This window comes from Amia ocellicauda, chromosome 3, assembly GCF_036373705.1.
Source record: "Amia ocellicauda isolate fAmiCal2 chromosome 3, fAmiCal2.hap1, whole genome shotgun sequence".
Taxonomy (NCBI): domain Eukaryota; kingdom Metazoa; phylum Chordata; class Actinopteri; order Amiiformes; family Amiidae; genus Amia; species Amia ocellicauda.
The window spans coordinates 6,152,032-6,171,234 of NC_089852.1; the positions used below are offsets into that span (position 1 = coordinate 6,152,032).

The 19,203-nt window shown below is 37.6% G+C and overlaps 1 protein-coding gene across 4 annotated transcripts in view; it reads right to left on the reverse strand.

The window, feature by feature from the left end:
- fhit (fragile histidine triad diadenosine triphosphatase) overlaps positions 1 to 19,203 on the reverse strand; it is a 309,150-nt gene that overhangs the window by 70,451 nt on the left and 219,496 nt on the right. For all 4 annotated transcript variants that reach the window (XM_066697922.1, XM_066697923.1, XM_066697924.1 and 1 more), the window contains 2 exons: positions 11,148 to 11,293; positions 4,128 to 4,157 (listed from right to left, as the gene is read on the reverse strand). In XM_066697922.1, coding sequence (XP_066554019.1) covers positions 4,128 to 4,157; positions 11,148 to 11,293 — 176 coding nt within the window. The remainder of the gene's footprint in view (positions 1 to 4,127; positions 4,158 to 11,147; positions 11,294 to 19,203) is intronic.

Here is a 19,203-nt window from a genome sequence, read left to right on the forward strand (position 1 = left end):
GTCTGGCACCAACAACCATGCCACGCTCAAAATTGCTTAAATCACCTTTCTTTCCCATTCAGACATTCAGTTTGGAGTTCAGCAGATTGTCTTGACCAGGACCACACCCCTAAATGCATTGAAGCAACTGCCATGTGATTGGTTGGTTAGATAATTGCATTAATGAGAAATTGAACAGGTGTTCCTAATAATCCTTTAGGTGAGTGTATATATATATATATATATATATATATATATATATATATACATACAGTGAGGGAAAAAAGTATTTGATCCCCTGCTGATTTTTTACGTTTGCCCACTGACAAAGAAATGATCAGTCTATAATTTTAATGGTAGGTGTATTTTAACAGTGAGAGACAGAATAACAACACAAAAATTCAGAAAAACGCATTTCAAAAAAGTTATAAATTGATTTGCATGTTAATGAGGTAAATAAGTATTTGATTCCCTATCAATCAGCAAGATTTCTGGCTCCCAGGTGTCTTTTATACAGGTAACGAGCTGAAATTAGGAGCACTCTCTTAAAGGGAGTGCTCCTAATTTCAGCTCGTTACCTGTATAAAAGACACCTGTCCACAGAAGCAATCAATCAATCAGATTCCAAACTCTCCACCATGGCCAAGACCAAAGAGCTGTCCAAGGATGTCAGGGACAAGATTGTAGACCTACACAAGGCTGGAATGGGCTACAAGACCATCGCCAAGCAGAAGGTGACAACAGTTGGTGCGATTATTTGCAAATGGAAGAAACACAAAATAACTGTCAGTCTCCCTCGGTCTGGGGCTCCATGCAAGATCTCACCTCGTGGAGTTTCAATGATCATGAGAACGGTGAGGAATCAGCCCAGAACTACACGGGAGGATCTTGTTAATGATCTCAAGGCAGCTGGGACCATAGTCACCAAGAAAACAATTGGTAACACACTACGCTGTGAAGGACTGAAATCCTGCAGCGACCGCAAGGTCCCCCTGCTCAAGAAAGCACATGTACAGGCCCGTCTGTAGTTTGCCAATGAACATCTGAATGATTCAGAGAACTGGGTGAAAGTGTTGTGGTCAGATGAGACCAAAATCGAGCTCTTTGGCATCAACTCAACTCGCCGTGTTTGGCGGAGGAGGAATGCTGCCTATGACCCCAAGAGCACCATCCCCACCGTCAAACATGGAGGTGGAAACATTATGCTTTGCGGGTGTTTTTCTGCTAAGGGGACAGGACAACTGCACCGCATCAAAGGGACGATGGACGGGGCCATGTACCGTCAAATCTTGGGTGAGAACCTCCTTCCCTCAGCCAGGGCATTGAAAATGGGTCATGGATGGGTATTTCAGCATGACAATGACCCAAAACACACAGCCAAGGCAACAAAGGAGTGGCTCAAGAAGAAGCACATTAAGGTCCTGGAGTGGCCTAGCCAGTCACCAGACCTTAATCCCATAGAAAATCTGTGGAGGGAGCTGAAGGTTCGAGTTGCCAAACGTCAGCCTCGAAACCTTAATGACTTGGAGAGGATCTGCAAAGAGGAGTGGGACGAAATCCCTCCTGAGATGTGTGCAAACCTGGTGGCCAACTACAAGAAACGTCTGACCTCTGTGATTGCCAACAAGGGTTTTGCCACCAAGTACTAAGTCGAAGGGGTCAAATACTTATTTCCCTCACTATATATATATATATATACACACACAGTGCATCCGGAAAGTATTCACAGCGCTTCACTTTTTCCACATTTTGTTATGTTACAGCCTTATACCAAAATGGATTCAATTAATTATTTTCCTCAAAATTCTACAAATAATACCCCATAATGACAATGTGAAAGAAGTTTGTTGGAAATCTTTGCAAATGTATTAAAAATAAAAAACAAAAAAAGCACATGTACATAAGTATTCACAGCCTTTGCCCTGACACTCAAAATTGAGCTCAGGTGCATCCTGTTTCAACTGATCATCCTTGAGATGTTTCTACAACTTGATAGGAGTCCACCTGTGGTAAATTCAGTTGATTGGACATGATTTGGAAAGGCACACACCTGTCTATATAAGGTCCCACAGTTAACAGTGCAATGGAAGAAGTTTGGAACCACCAGGACTCTTCCTAGAGCTGGCCACCCGGCTAAACTGAGTGATCGGGGGAGAAGGGCCTTAGTGAAGGAGGTGACCATAAACTCTGACACTCTGACAGAGCTCCAGCATGTCTCTGTGGATAGAGGAGAACCTTACAGAAGAACAAGCATCTCTGCAGCACTCCACCAATGAGGCCTGTATGGTAGAGTGGCCAGACGGAAGCCACTCCTCAGTAAAACAGTTCAGCACCTGAAGGACTCTCAGACCATGAGAAACAAAATTCTCTGGTCTGATTAAACAAATATTGAACTCATGTCTGGAGGAAACCAGGCACCGCTCATCACCTGGCCAATACCATCCCTACAGTGAAGCATGGTGGTGGCAGCATCATGCTGTGGGGATGTTTTTCAGCGGCAGGAACTGGGACACTAGTCAGAATCGAGGGAAAGATGAATGCAACAATGTACAGAGACATCCTTGATGAAAACCTGCTCCAGAGCGCTCTGGACCTCAGACTGGGGCAAAGGTTTATCTTCCAACAGGACAACGACCCTAAGCACACAGCCAAGATAACAAAGCAGTGGCTACAGGACAACTCTGTGAATGTCCTTGAGTGGCCCAGCCAGAGCCCAGACTTGAACCCGATTGAACATCTCAATCTGAGATCTGAAAATGGCTGTGCACCGATGCTCCCCATCCAACCTGATGGAGCTTGAGAGGTCCTGCAAAGAAGAATGGGAGAAACTGCCCAAAAATAGGTGTGCCAAGCTTGTAGCATCATCCTCAAAAAGACTTGAGGCTATAATTAGTGCCAAAGGTGCTTCAACGAAGTATTGAGCAAAGGCTGTGAATACTTATGTACATGTGCTTTTTATTTGTAATATATTTGCAAAGATTTCAAACAAACTTCTTTCACGTTGTCATTATGGGGTATTGTTTGTAGAATTTTGAGGAAAATTATTAATTGAATCCATTTTGGAATAAGGCTGTAACATAACAAAATGTGGAAAAAGTGAAGCGCTGTGAATACTTTCCAGATGCACTGTGTGTATATATATATATATATATATATATATATATATATATATATATATATATATAAATTGCTATACAATTTTAAGATATTAAGAATGTAATTTATCCCCTTCATACACAATTTATAAGTGATAATTAGTATTCAATCACAGGCACAATACCGCAGTAAAACCCTCAGGCCAAGCAAAGGATGTCTACATCCATGCATCCTCAGAAATGTGAATTGTCAAAATGTCTGCCCATCTTCCTGTCATGAGCCCAGACTACACACAGTGGAGCTACCATGGTGGATAGAGGATTAACCAAGTTCTCACTGATGACACCACAAACAGGCACCTGACCAGTGACCGGAGTTGTTGTTGTGTGGCAAATACACTAAAACACTAACTTAGCAAGCAGTAATCAGGCAATAACATTGTTTGTCCTGGTATTTTAGCGGTGCATCATTATCTAAATAGCACCAATAAACTATTGAGAGAGATAATTTATTCAGCAGGGGGAAAATATAAAAGCAAACACAATTAGAATGAGGCCAGGATCAAACAAACACATCTGATGCATGATGAGGTGTAGCAAAATTCAAACACTGATTTTGATCACAGAAAGAAAAACGGATATCAGCCAAACGGAGGAAACCTTGGCAGGAGAAAGCTAGGAGAAGTGAGACAAAACATGGTTGCGCTGGCTATATTTTTACCATGCCAAATTGCCCTTGCTGCAGATGTGCAATGCTGCTATATTTACGTTTTCTGTGAAGCTAAATATGTGGTAATTTGTTAAAGATATTGGTTCAAGTGGGTTCAGAGAAAATATAACTCAAACCAAGCATCTGCAAATCCAACATTTCAGAGCAACGGAGCAAGGCTTACCCAAAAGATACAGACAAAGCATTTACAAAGAAATCCATTAATAATTTACATGCTCTAAGAATTTGGAATTTGAGAATGAATATAATTATTATTTAATACGATATAACTGTCACGGAGTCTTTATAATATATTTAAAAGAAGAGTATTATTAAGTCCTCACCTTCACAGTTTGTCCAGCTTCGGGGCCATCCTGAGGGGAAAAAATGAGATAATTAGATACTGCTGGGAATTCAGGAATATATCGTTAAATAATTTAGCAGCATTTTAATTTCAGATGAATCACACCATTTTCCCAAAGCATTAGGTATTAGAAATTTTCCTTGAATTAATTTGAATTGATGCCTCTATGCTAAGGCACAATTGTTCTATGACTGGTGTATTTAAATAGGAAATCTCAGGCGTGCTAAACCCCTTAAAAAATATTTCTTTAGACTGACATTTGGAGTCATAATGAGTCACATTTTAAAAGCCACATGGAAGTCTTCTGAGTTTGAATAGTTCAAAGCTTGCATGATAAATACTTAAGCACTCATACACTATAATTTTATTTTTTATTTAACTTTTCAGAGGCTTGCTATGCACCAGAAAAAAAGAAAGTTACTGTTAATGCTAAATAATACCTGTAATAGATGATTTTCATTGCTCAATATGACATTAAAAACAAGTGTTTTTAAAGCGAAAAAGACCAATCAAAGAGAAAGAGAGCTGCCCTATGACTGAGTCTTCTAATACATTGTGATGCCAGCTTCATTTATCTAACTTGACGCACACAAAGTCCAATTACAAGGCTGTTTACATTGCACTGAACTGCGCCAGGCCCTCGGTTACAACCTCTTGTTATGAAAAGGTCAACGCGACGCAAATTAAAATGCAGCTGTTAGGACTATTAAAGGGAATATGTTGTGGTTTAGGATGAAGGGCAGTCACTATTATTAAAAGTAAGTTGTCTAATGATGGCACTTTCTACTTGAAAGAAAGGACAACAAAAATTGTACGACAATATTCTCTGAAAAAATTCAATTTAGCAGGACTGGTGTAGAGTACTACAGTAATATGGGTTGAAGAGGAGTTATGGTTAAGTTAGATTACTGATTTTTCTGACACCCTATATTTCGGTTAGATTTTCGTCTTTTTGTATGTATGTGTTTGTGGTGGGGGCAATTACAAAACTTACAATGTAATAAAGGGGTGTTTTTTTACTGTGATACACTGCAGCATTGTAGTACAGTTCAATCAGACATGCTGATTGCTATTGAACCTACACTTGTATGAGATTTATGGGAGGTCCATCATCTGCACAAAGGCTTGCTTTGTTCCTGGAAATAGACAGGCTTTTAAGCCTGCATTGATATATAAATAACCACAGAATATGTCTTAATCAGATTTTTGGTTAGGATTCATTGTGCAAAATGTAGATTTATGTTAAGTAGCTGTGCCTTAGGCTTGAAAGGGGTTTGCAGTATTGGTGTAGGCCTACAGTAGAGTCAATGCTGCTGAATTTGAATAAATATTCAAGGACAGTCTTTATGGATAACTCATCCATATTTAATAATGTAATCAATATTGACACCAACGATTCTATTTCCTGATTAGAATAAAGCTTCTATGTGATTTGTTTGCTTTCTCACTTTCTACAGCGGCAACTTGAATGGCTATAACTTGACTGACGTCTGAACTGGGTTTTCTTTCAGTATGAGTTAAGAGTTAAGAGTTAAGGTAACTGGAATTGTCTCTGTACGTTTTGAAATGTAATGAATGAATAAATAAATACAGCAGTTAAAGAACATGAAATATATACAAGTCGAATCCGGTCGTGTTGGCCGTCACCTCATTTCTCAAAGCTGTAAGTTGCATCTCATTGTCAAGGTTCTGCATACGTTTGACTGGCAATTGTAAGGACAGCACAAAGAGCTGTGACAAAGATAAAGTAAAGTATTGATACTTTGGAGGTTGTTTTCATGCAATACTCTGTATTCACCATAGTACAGATAATTCTCCAACTGATTAAAGAGGCAACAGATATCTTTGGTCCTGTGCAATCCTATGTGGGTACAAAATAAAGTTTTAAACCAGTTGTGGGCAGTGCATACTGAGTGACTGCTGCCACCATCCCATTGACAGCTCCTATTTATGTATAAATCTCTGTCAGGGCCACAGGAAGGTGCATTTCACCTGATACTTGGCAGCTTTCCAACATCATGGCATACCTCGCAGAGGCGCTCGAAGCACCATCTGCACAGATCATGATCGTAGCATCGCAGCCCGGCCATTACCCTTCATTGTACGGGGCACCTCAGGTCATTCATCTCCTTAGCTTGTTGTCAGAACAATACTCAACCATCACTTTAGCAGATGCTAGATTGACTTTCATCGCTCCACAGAATTTCAGAGCACTATTCACGATCTCCTTCCTGTCATCTGGTAATTTTAAATAACTTTGTGCACTGTGAACTTTAGGTGACCCGACACATTTCACATTGTTACCTACAGAACATATGACATCTTCACAGGCTGACGCACTGCCATACAGTGTGTGTTTGGGTTTATATAAATGGTTGGATTTCTCTTAATAATTAACCATATCAGTTTTTTCACTGTAAGCTCATGTGGGGAGATTGAGTAATCAGTGCCTCTGTGCACAAATGTGTTGTGTACAAAAATCATTATGATATCTGTAAATTATTATGTTTATTAAGTTAAAGGTATATTTATTTGTACAGATACTAGCTAAAGACTCTGATGACATGGATAAGGCATGTAACTGATATCATATAACTGAGTGTTTTTCACTGTAGTTGTCACAATACATTGGTATTTAGATACAATCAAACAGAAAGACAGTCTAGTGTGTTCTATGAAGAGTAGAGAGAAACATTAATTTGGATCAGTTGTTTTGGGGGAGGAGGTGTAAAAAGCTGCAAATGATGCACAGTGACAATCATCTCAAATCCAAGGTATAAAAAAACACAACTTTTCAGTCTGCACTGAAATCCAGCAGAATCAAATCAGCTTAATTGCCTGCTGTGTTATTTTAAGGTTAATTTATAAATAATATTAATTTGACAAGCTGTTTTTCTGTGCTGGGAGGCAAGGTAGTACTTAGCACTGTCAATAGTAGACCGTGCTGGATATATTTGTAAAAAGTAGCTAGCATGTTCAGCAAAATGAGATTGAAAGATTAGATCAGCTAACAGAAGGCATACATTCCAATTAGGAAAGAACACATTTAAAAAATATATATATAATCAAACTGATTTATATATAATATGTATTTTCTGTTTTCACATTACAGCTTGAAAACATGATGATTACCATCTTCAATATTTTAAATCCCACTTAAATAAATGCCTCACATACAGATTTAACCAGAAATAGCTCTATCTTCTAGAAAGGCAGCAGATTACATTATATATACTGTATGTCATAATTTTGTTAATTATATGCTATAGCTAATTTAAAAAAAATCTGAATCACTGTGTATATACAGTTAGGTCCATAAATATTTGGACAGTGACACAATTGTCATCTTTTTGGCTCTGCACACCACAACAATGGATTTAAAAGGAAACAATCAAGATGTTCTTTAAGTGTAGACTTTCATCTTTATTTTGAGGGTAGTTACATCCAAATTGGGTGAACGGTGTAGGAATTATACCCATTTTGTGTAGGTCGTCCCCCCAATTTTAGGGGCTCAAAAGTATTTGGACAAACTAACATAGTCATTAATTCAATTGTGAGTTTCAATACTTGGTTGGAAATCCTTTGCAGTCAATGGCTGCCTGAAGTTTGGAACCCACAGACATCACCAGATGCTGAGTTTCTTCCCTGGTGATGCTCTGCCAGGCCTGCACTGCAGCTGCCTTTAGTTCCTGCTTGTTCTTGGGGCGAACTGTACAGGGTTCTTTAGATGTTTTTTGGCAAACTCTAATCTGGTCTTCCTGTTTCCTGTTTACATCTTGTGGGAACCCCTCTATATTTACTCTGGTGAAGTCTTCTCTTGATTGTAGACTTTGACACAGATACGCCTACCTCCTGGAAGGTTTTCTTGATCTGGCCAACTGTTGTGAAGGGGTTTTTATTCACCAGGGAACACAGTTGTTTTCCATGGTCTTCCGGGCCTTTTGGTGTTCCTGAGCTCACCAGTGCGTTCTTTCTTTTTAAGAATGTAACAAATACTTGATTTGGCCACACCTAATGCTATCTCTCTGATTGGTTTGTTTTGATTTCTAAGGCAAAACTGAAGGCAAAATGCCCCAAGAACAAGCAGGAACTAAAGACGGCTGCAGTCCAGGCCTGGCAGAGCATCACCAGGGAAGAAACCCAGCATCTGGTGATGTCTATGGGTTCCAGAATTTAGGCAGTCATTGACTGTAAAGGATTTGCAACCAAGTATTGAAACTCACAATTTAATTAATGACTATGTTAGTTTGTCCAAATACTTTATTGGTGGTCCCCTCAAATACTTACATTTGGGGGGACCACCTATACAAAATGGATGTAATTCCTACACCGTTCACCCAATTTGGATGTATGGTTTCCTTTCTAATCCATTGTGGTGACGTACAGAGCCAAAATGATGACAATTGTGTCACTGTCCAAATATTTATGGATCTAACTGTACATCCATAAATACTCACTCACATATGAATTCTTGCATCATGTGCTCGTGTGCGGTACATATGCATGCTAACTATTTATACAGGTTGAGGAAAGTCTGCATGCTTTATTTACTGCCTTTCTGAGGAAAAAAAAGGAAATATCAACACTTGTTCTTATACTATTCCAGCAGAGGGTGTCATTCTATTAATTCTCAATACAATAAGCCCATACAGAATATCTTATACTGAATAGGGAGTTTAATATAGTGTGATGTTTAATAGAAACCTTTAATTTTCTGTAGCTCCATACCGAGGTGAATATAAGCTCTCATTTAGCAAGCTTTGCATTACCTAAGATGATCAAAACACACCATATTCAGCAATTATAAACAGATTTGTCTCCTGCTATGAACAATTTGTAGAATGGTAAAGGCCTCCGTCTGTATTAAACATTAAACCTTAGAATTGGAACTGTATTCTAATTGTGTTACAGCATTTTATGTTGTTAAAAATAACCTGGCTACATGTTAACCACATCAATTTAGTAACAGGCATTGTTTTATTAAGTTACTGATGTATTAGTTCATTTATAGTTAAACAATAAGAGATTGAAACTATTTGAAAGTTGTTCTAAAAAATACGAGTTGTGAGAAGTGCTATTGATCATATGTAGTTATTTCTATCACTACAGCACTGCCTGTAGGCTGGTCACACTGGTAATAACCTATCCAGTTCCTGTGCAGTCTTTCACTTATCCTGCCAATAATATTAAGAAAAAGTAATAAAAGATCTGCTACTAATCAATATTGTGTACTTTCAAACCAAAATGAGCTTCAATAAGTCTAGAAAATATTTGAAATGGTCAAAAGAAATACAGCAAAAAAACAATTGAACTAAATTTCCCAAGTGATTGTCAGAATCATTGCCAGGAGCTACAAGCAAACATTTAACGAGATTGTAGAGTAACACTACATGGTAAAGAAACAAATGAATACCATGTATATGCCCTATCGTATTATCAAGTCCATAAACACTATAAACGCAAAAACAAAATGACGATAACATAAAGCTTTGAGCGGAGGTATGCCCTTGGCCTAGTAAGGAGTGAGAAGAACCATAATAAAGGGGCGTAACATTTTTTTAAATAATTTAAAAATCTTTTATATATGTAAGAAGTTAAATTTGTTCTTCTTCGCTTTACTAAAGTAACAAAGAAAATAATAAGGCAGTGACCACATTCAATTATAAAATAACATATGTAGGGTGTTTCCCATTATTGCAATGTGGTAGAAGCAGCAAGACCATGACAAAGACTGCTTAACTTGTAAGGCTGATTTTCAATAACTTGACAGTAACATATCATATATCTGCTTTTCTGCAGTCTGGCTAAGATCATAAGAAAGCCAGAACTCAGGCCAAACATTATAAATTCACTTTAAACAAGCTGCAGAAGACTCTTTCTGTAGGTTTCTGAGATTTCACAATTGTGTGTCTCCCCATTAAATTGTAATGAAAGACGGTCAGTAATGGTGTGGTGATCAAATTCCCACGCTCAGTATTTTTTGGGGTTTTGTAATTTTAATTATTTTGCATTGCAGATAGTATCATTGATTAACAACCTGCTGTAGAAATCAACCTCTTTACAGGCACGGGAATTTCCATGGTAACCAAAGCCTTCTTGAACTGATCTTGGAAGAGACATTTTTACCTTTTATTTGTGATCTTTTTCAAAGGCGTAAATGGCAAATTCTCACAGATTCGGAATAAAAAGGCATTTACTTTTCATGTGGTCTCTTGGTTTTGAGACCGTCTTTCATGCATTTTGAAAAATAGAGGGAGAATAGACAGGGCCAGAGAGGCAAAAGAGAAAAGTTCTTACCGACAACAACACATCAAAGCATCCCAAGTGATTAATAGATGCATTGTGCTACATTCGGACCACATCCTACAAATTGTCTCTCTGTTCAGAAACAGGCAGTGACACGGACGGTCACCATCTCCTTGTGTCTCTCTCACACACAGAGGTAATGGATATATACTGGCAGAGGTTACATATGCATTAAAATAATAAAATCTGACATGAAAAAAATCATATCCAGTGTTTGTGCAGTAACTTGTTTAAGTTCAGTCTTCGTGACATTTGTTGTTTTAATGTGTTTAGCTGTTGTTTTTTCGCTCTTGATACTTATTGTTGATATTATTTGTAGTAGTAGTAGTAATAATAATAATAATAATAATAATAATAATAATAATAATAAAAAACCTCAAATACACCATGCTTTGGCAATATGTTGTTAATGCTACGACACAGTAACTAACTCAGACCCTAACCTTGAGGAATATTCTTGAGTTTGTGGACTTCACAATATCACGTTATACTTAATTTTCGTATCGTCTTCTACCAACTTAAAATGCACCAAAACATGCTACAGGTATAGTACAGTTTTTTTTTCTTTTTTCTGTTAATTGTGACAGTCTATGTTGCATTATTTCATGGCTGTTAGGCTTTTAAAATACATGTGTGGAAAAACAAAAAAAATCCTGTTTAATCCTGTTTCTGTCACCAAGTGTGAATGGTGTACCTGGATAGCGATCGTCAGCGAGGAACCCTGGAAGTGTTGTTCCACCACATTTGCCACTCTTTGTGTTGCCTTGAATAAGTCTGCCACCTCCTCTGGATGCAGATCTCTGAACCGCTCCACTGATCTGCGAGGACAAACTAGCACGTCTGAAAAGTGCTGGTTAAAGAAAACAAATAAATGACACGCTGAAAGATAAAGATCTTGAATGCCTTTTTTGTTAACAAACAAACAAAAAAGTATGCACTCTACCTTCCTGTTAAACTGTATACAATCTAAATCAGGACCAATACAATATATTTAAACATGTGCACGTAGTGAAAGAAAACACCCAGGTGTTTTCGGATTCATTTCCTATACATTTGGTCCGAAGCAAATATTGTGTTAAAGAAAAACACAAGTGGATCTGTCTCTTACACTTTCCTGATTGTCAAACCTAAGCTTGATGTTAAGAGGTTGTGAAGTGAAATTGAACTAACAATAATATACTTCAAAATAGATGTTTCATTCAAGTATGAGTCCTTTTACCCTAAAGCCATCATCTGCTCCTTATGGTTTCCCATCCCAGTTTTCTGAAGCAATAAAGCACTGAAGGATAAGAAGCTGTAGTCACATGACTGGTTTTGGTATTATGTTGTGTAGCTTATATAGATAGGGGAAGAAAGAGGAAGATTGAAAGAGAAGATGAGAAAGGCATTTAAGTTCACACATAACGGCCCTTGTGAGATACGCTACACAATACGAAGCACTGGTTCCTCTTTCACAGGGGTCTGCTCTCGTATTACACATATGCACTGTTCATCTTTCAGAATTTGTTACACATAACTTTATTTATGTATTTATTATAGTTTAGTTTTTTTAATTCATGTGTTGTTCAGAATTCTATTATTAATCCAGTTGATTCCACAGCGCCGCATGCTTACACTTAGTTCTGCCCCACATGAGAAGAGATAACTAAAGCTGTACTTCAAAACAAAGCATCCAAGGTCTGTGATGCATTTATTATTAAACTATATTAATACATTCATATGTCATCCTTTGTTCTCTGAAAAAGGCAATTAAATTCAAGCGTTTGGAACAATATTATGTCCTATTTATGATGCGCTACCTCGGCTTCAGACAAAGGAGAATGGTACATGAAATATCACTTAAACAATAAAATAACAGCACGGTTTCAGAATGATCTATTCATATGATTCACATGCTTTAACAATTCAGTGGTGCATAATGGAAACGTCGACATTTTGTACACCCTTAATAAACACCTTGTTGTCATGACTCATAAGCACTTCCACAACCATAAAAAAGTGAAGATTACGGAAGACTACAGTTATGCTCTTTTGTATTTGTAGGCCGCACTTTGGAAGTAAGATATTTCACTTCAATGCCATCATGTAAGACAATCTGTGCATACAACGACAATACTGAGATCCGCAGTGTCCACTGTAAATCCTTACCAAGAGAAAGGCATGTTACTGACCTTGTTAGACACACTTACACAGCTTGTAATTTGTCAAGGTTAAGTGAACTACCATTAAAGTAAATGTGCAGCCATTACATTAGGAAACAAAACATATAATTACTCTGCAAAGAAATAGTTTTATGGTTCTCATGCAATTTCCTTTGTAACAACATGTAATTATTTTAAATTAACAAGACACATGCTATAAAATCCATTACTGGGAAAACAAAGCAAATTCACCAATAGTGGGGGATAAATCCATTAAAACTATAGCGGCCAGTTCAATAACATCCCTAGCACCATGCAGACTCCTTTCAACTGACAAGAATATGTCCTGTGTTAGTTGGGCAGATCTTGGAAAACCGTAACTTTACGCTCATCCACATTGATAAAAATATGATCTAGACTGGCTGAATGCAAACATTGACAATATACACATTTATTTATGGGGCAGGTGTTGAAAAGATGCAGACTCTGGAGGAAGGGGAGCAGAGAGGGGGTAAAGTTAATCTTCTGGTGCAAGAGAACCAGAGAAGTCGGGAGGGAGTGTAAGGAGGGATGAGAGTCTGAACATAGCTGGCTGCAGTCTGGTTGAGACAACTGTAGGTAAGAATCAAAATCTTGAGCTGCATGCTTGCCGATATCGGGAGCGAAATTATAGCATATTGCCTGGAGTTGTTAAAATGAATGCAAACATTATGAAAACTGTATTCAGAAGGAATAGAAGATTATTATCAAAATAACACCTCATCTACCTAACAATGGTACCCAGACAAAAGAATAGCAGATCAAAATACATATTAGTTTTATGCACTCAGGGAAAACTCATTTCACTTGCAAGAAGCATGAAAATATGAGATAGGTGGGGAAAATATTTTTCTTGCTACAATATTCAAAACATTTTAGTACAAAGCCGATTCCTGAACAGAAAAGCCCTGCTGAGATAAAAACAAATTATCAGCATATCAATGGTTTTGATAAAGGAGAGATAAGGACATCTGAATTGGAAATGTGCATCCATTTTAGATAAGAATTATTCTCCTCTTTCAATAAAAGGAAATCAATATAAATTCTCATCCAACAAGATAAGAAGTATTTTATAAACTTAATTTACCCGGCATGGAAATATTTACAAACATTTGCATTGGTACGAATCAATCTTAAATACAGAAGAACAGATAAAACAAATCTTCAATTGAAAAAAGAAAAAACATAATAATCCATTTATGAGGATGATAAAACATATGATATGAAGCGGCACTCACTTTTGTGTTTTCTTTTTCTCCAGTTAAACATACTTATTATTACAGTACGACTCAGAGCTAAAATAATGTTTTCTCATTTTAAAGACAGCAATGTGTAATGTGTTATTGTTTAACGTGATAGGAGTTATTTACAAGATGGCCGGTGGGTCACTGTCATGCGACACAGCGATTTACACAAACATAGGACATTTTGGTAACCAAAAAGGAGAACAGGTGGACAGAGAGAAACAATATGGCAGCAGCATAAGAACATAAGAACATAAGAAAGTTTACAAACGAGAGGAGGCCATTCGCCCCATTGTGCTTGTTTGGTGTCCATTAATAACTAAGTGATCCGAGGATCCTATCCAGTCTGTTTTTAAATGTTCCCAAATTTTCAGCATCTTCAAGTCTACCTTCATGAACAGTCAGATAAAACAGGAGTAAGTTTCCTGGGAACCTGAGAGGCCGGTACAGCTAGGTATATATATATATATATATAAAAAAGGTAACACTCTTCTTGCCTTTTCTGTATTAAGTTAAATTGCATCTTTATATTTTTCATTGTTGTTAGTGGCTTCTTCAATATGGAACATAGTTACTCGTTTTTTAATTTATGTATGTATGCATTTGTTGTCATTATAAAGTATTTTCATATTAAGACTTTGTTGATATCTGTATGAATCTCTCAGTATCGACAATAATACAATACACAATAAAGCTTTAAAACTTTGAGCACCTTTCTGATAACACACTAGATTGTCTACACAATGTTTCAGATACGACTGACACTGTTTCAGATTTGCATTCATTAATTGCCAGTGATACAAAACTATGGAATCTCAATCCGAGTAAATCTGAATTGACAAGGTGTCGCCAGTCTGCAGATAGTTCAGGCAAATAACAGAATGACTAGAATGGAGTCGCTAGTGGTGTCATTTCAACTGCTGCTACAAAAAATGTGATGCCATTGCAGAATGGGGGAAATCATTGGAGATCCCATTCCCCCAACACACTGGTGCTGTACCGACTCCGGCAACGGGTCGGGGCAGTGAGAGAACATGCAGGATCCACTTCATCAACAGGTTTAATATTCCTCTGAGTATTCCTAGCAGCAGAAACTGAAGAATGGTAATCAATTTGTCACTGTAAATTGTGTAGTTATAAATATATTATTATTATTTTTGTTGTTGTTATTTCATATTAAAGGCCTCAGTTGTTTAGACTCAAGTGGAGATCCTTCATTTTCTGTCTTACATATTTTGATCAATAACCATGCCCTTGACAGCCTAAACAAGACAATTGTTTCTTATACACTGCCGGTCAAAAGTTTTAGAACACCTCGATTTTTCCAGTCTCAATGTACTAATAGAACAAATAAACAACTGGAGATAATAAAGAAATCACGGAATCGTTTTGTTTAACAAAATGTAACCCCTTAAGCTGACAAACCCCTCTGGTACCCTTAAAAGGGCACCACATCCGTGGTCTTCTCTTTAATCCCAAGAGACTCTCAGCTTTCTAACGATGTGAAGCATTCTCTGACATGAAAATGTTGTTTTTTCTAGAGATTATGAGTGATCTATGACCATCTGAATGAGACACCGCCCCCCCCCAACTTTGAAATGTACATTATGTTTCAGTTTTTGGTAACAAACTTTTTATTTTAAAACTCTGGCAGTTTACCGCTTACCTTTGTACCATTTCAGGTTATTCACTGGACTTGAACTGCTTAATTTCAATAAAAACTGGAAAAATATGGGTGTTCTAAAACTTTTGACTGGTAGTGTATTTAAATTCAAGTTACCCAATACAGAGCTTCTGAGAAACTATACTTCAATAATGCACACACTAGAAATGTGTACGTTGCTTTAAATAAACACAACGTGGTAATGTAGTAACAGTTCATAAAGGCTCTATAACAGTACATAAACAATTGGATGAAAATATTTTCCATTGAGTGTAAAACTGCTGATTAAATTATATTATACTAAAGAAATGCAGACCCCAAATCTAACCCCGAATGAATGATAGCAGTAATGTAATGAATACTTAAGTGTTGTGTCATCAGGAAAATGTTGATGAAAGGATTACAAATGTGGTTATGTTGTGTTATGTAGCCTTCAGAAAGGTATTGTGAATGCTACATAGATAGGGTATCAAATAAATAAATATATATATTTAAAGTGATATATGAATATAATATGTATACATAGTATCCCAAATGCCATCTAGTCAAAGGGTTGCACCAGGCCAAGAATGAGTGCAAAACTCTTTTAATTTGTGTCTGTTGTCGCAACGCTTTAAGGACTGCAGTGTATATATATGCAGGGTGTTTTTAGGCTTAGCATCACAATCCTGTTAAACTCAAAAAGAAAACGCAAATCCAGTCAAGTCAGATAAAGCTCATGTGAATTTCTGTATCAAATGTACTCTTTCCTGGGAGGTCTAGAGCCTCTGTATATGATTAAGAAATAAACCCAATGAAAAAGAAACATAATAGGTTTTCTACAATGATAATCTGAGGCAATTTAATTTGAATTTAATGTTATTGTTATGCTAGGGATTTGAAATTTGAGGTCTATTTGATTGATCAATCTAAATTGTTATTATATTTTTCTTATTTTTATTAGGAGTAATAAAAAAACAACTAAGAAAAAAATAATGATGATGGGATAAGTATTTTCTGTCACTTTCCAAACTGGTACAAAAGGAGATGAATTTCTTATTAAACCAGTGCTTTTCATATACTTATGGTAATTCACATCCTGATGAGTATGTAAAAAATAAAAAGCTTAGTCTGAAAAACTCAGTAGGCATCATCTTTTGTGGGGTAAACTGTATTCAAGACAAGAAAACTGACGTTTGTCACAATACTACAAAAGCAGTGCTTTGAAGTATTTTTTTTCTTATGAAGAAAAGGCACAAGGCACAGAATTGTCAAATTTTTCCCTGATAAAATGGAAGTCAATAACCCCAGCTGTCATCGGCACCGCTAATAGAAAGGAAATGAAGCGAAAGCCTATCAAGAGTCTGTATACATTATTATAAACACAGTGGCACTTAGGTGGCAGGAGTCTGATGTCTCACATCCAAGAGTATTGGAAAAATAAAGCATTAACAATGACATGTCAGCTTTATTGGCAGTATGTGGTTGAATTCTATTGTACGTCAAAAAGAGACTGATGCCATTTGTGTTAAAGAAATGCTAAAACTTATTATTTATTTCCAGATGGCTTGAATTAACTTGTTAAAGGAATTCAATAATTATACTTCCATCAAGTTCTTAAGAAGTACCTTTAATGTTAATTTCAAAACAATATAAATACAATACCTCACTAAAAATATGTAATAGTATAAACTTCTAATCTTCTGATTTGAACCAATGTCAGAAGCATGTCTCTAAGAGTAAATATCAGTTTCAAACTCCAAATGTATATGCATATTTATAAAAACACAGCTATTCAGCAGTGAATCCACTTACAGGCATTTCCTGTAGCCTTTTAGTAAGTTCATAAATTGCTCAGGGTAGGTTTTTGGATGTGTGTTTTTGTATCTTTATTGTGGTAGAAAGTCTTGTGAGTTTCTTTACAGAGGACATCAGGTTTATTGACTAAAATATCCCACTGTAAGTAGAAATCCATCTGTCCTGCATACAGCTAGTTTGTATGTATTAAAACAATAGACCTGAATTAAACAAAAAGCATCTGAACTAGTCTTTTGGGACCATGTTTTGGGGTCAGATTAGTTTGTTTGATCATGCTGACCAGTGCAATATATGTAGTGAAAAAAAAAAGGCTAACATATGTGACTATTTTTGAAATATATGGTATTGATGCAAATATGCATAAATGGTTATATTTGTACTATTTACATTAACTATTAGACACACTTTATAAAGGAAGGTAATAATCCTTCATAACTGTTTTTCATAACAGGCATGCATGTACTCATAACACTGACAATAGTACTTTATGATTAAGGTGAAGGGAAAGGTTCATTAACCGTTTAAATGAGTGTACTACAGTCTACATTGTTTCAATCACCAATTGAAAACCCAATGAAAAATTGTAGGCTTTATTATTATTATTTATTATTTATGTCTTAGCAGACACCCTTATCCAGGGCCATACAAGGGCAGTAATGTTCAGACTGTACAATGCACTAGTTAGAGCCCATCTGGATACTGTTGACAGTTCTGGGCTCCACACTTCAAGAAAGATATCGCTGCTCTAGAGGCAGTTCAGAGGAGAGCAACCAGACTTATTCCAGGTCTGAAGGGAATGTCCTACTGAGAGACTGAGGAACTGAACCTTTTCACCCTGGAACAGAGGAGACTACATGAGGACTTGATTCAAGTCTTCAAAATCATGAAAGGCATCGACCACATCAAACCAGAGGAGCTTTTCCAGATCAGCAGGGACACACGCACCCGGGGACACAAATGGAAATTGGGCTTCAAGGCATTCAAGACAGAAAACAGGAGACACTTCTTCACACAGAGAGGCATCACAATCTGAACAAACTCCCCAGCGATGTAGTTGAATCTGAAAATTTGGGAACATTTAAAAATAGACTGGATAGGATCCTTGGATCACTTAGATATTAATGGACTCCAAACGAGCACAATGGGTCGAATGGCCTCCTCTCGTTTGTAAACTTTCTTATGTTCTTATGAGTCCTGTCTGCATCCGGGACTCGCCTCACCTGGGACAGCCAAAATTGATGGTGTGCCGCCACAATGGCTACCAGGGAACGGCCATTTGCTCACACCCCATGGTGCATGACCGTCACTAGCAGATCTGCTAATGATTAGGGAGGGCCGATTGGGCCACCTGCGCAGTGAGTAGGGCGCAGATCTGATCCATCCTGGTGTTGACAGCCAGGAATGGCAGGATCTTGCCCCGTGTCCGTGGAGCTCGGACCCCGGCGCCGGCAGAGATGGTGAGGAAGAGGAGGCAGAGGGGGCCCGGGGATGTCTCTCCATGGGCCTCCTCTCTGTCCCCCTACAGAGGAGACAGAGGGGCTGAGGGCTAGGTGGAAGGAAGGATCTTCCGAAGCCTGGAAAGGAGGACAGCCTGGCGACACGGCGGCAGGGCCCACAGATGCTCTGCGCGAAATAATGTAGTTTTCTGGTTTTACACAAACACAGAGGCTCTCTTATGCATCTTGACAAACCAAGGCGAAGGGCAAAAAGAGGAAGTCTCTGTGCAGACGTCACCTTTGGAAGGGTCTTGTTTGAGTGACGGGCACAGGAGCCAATGGCAGCTTTGTATATAGGACACAATTTCATTATCATACACAGTAATGTCCCAGAGGTTCAGCACAACTCAGTGAAAATGACTACTGCAGT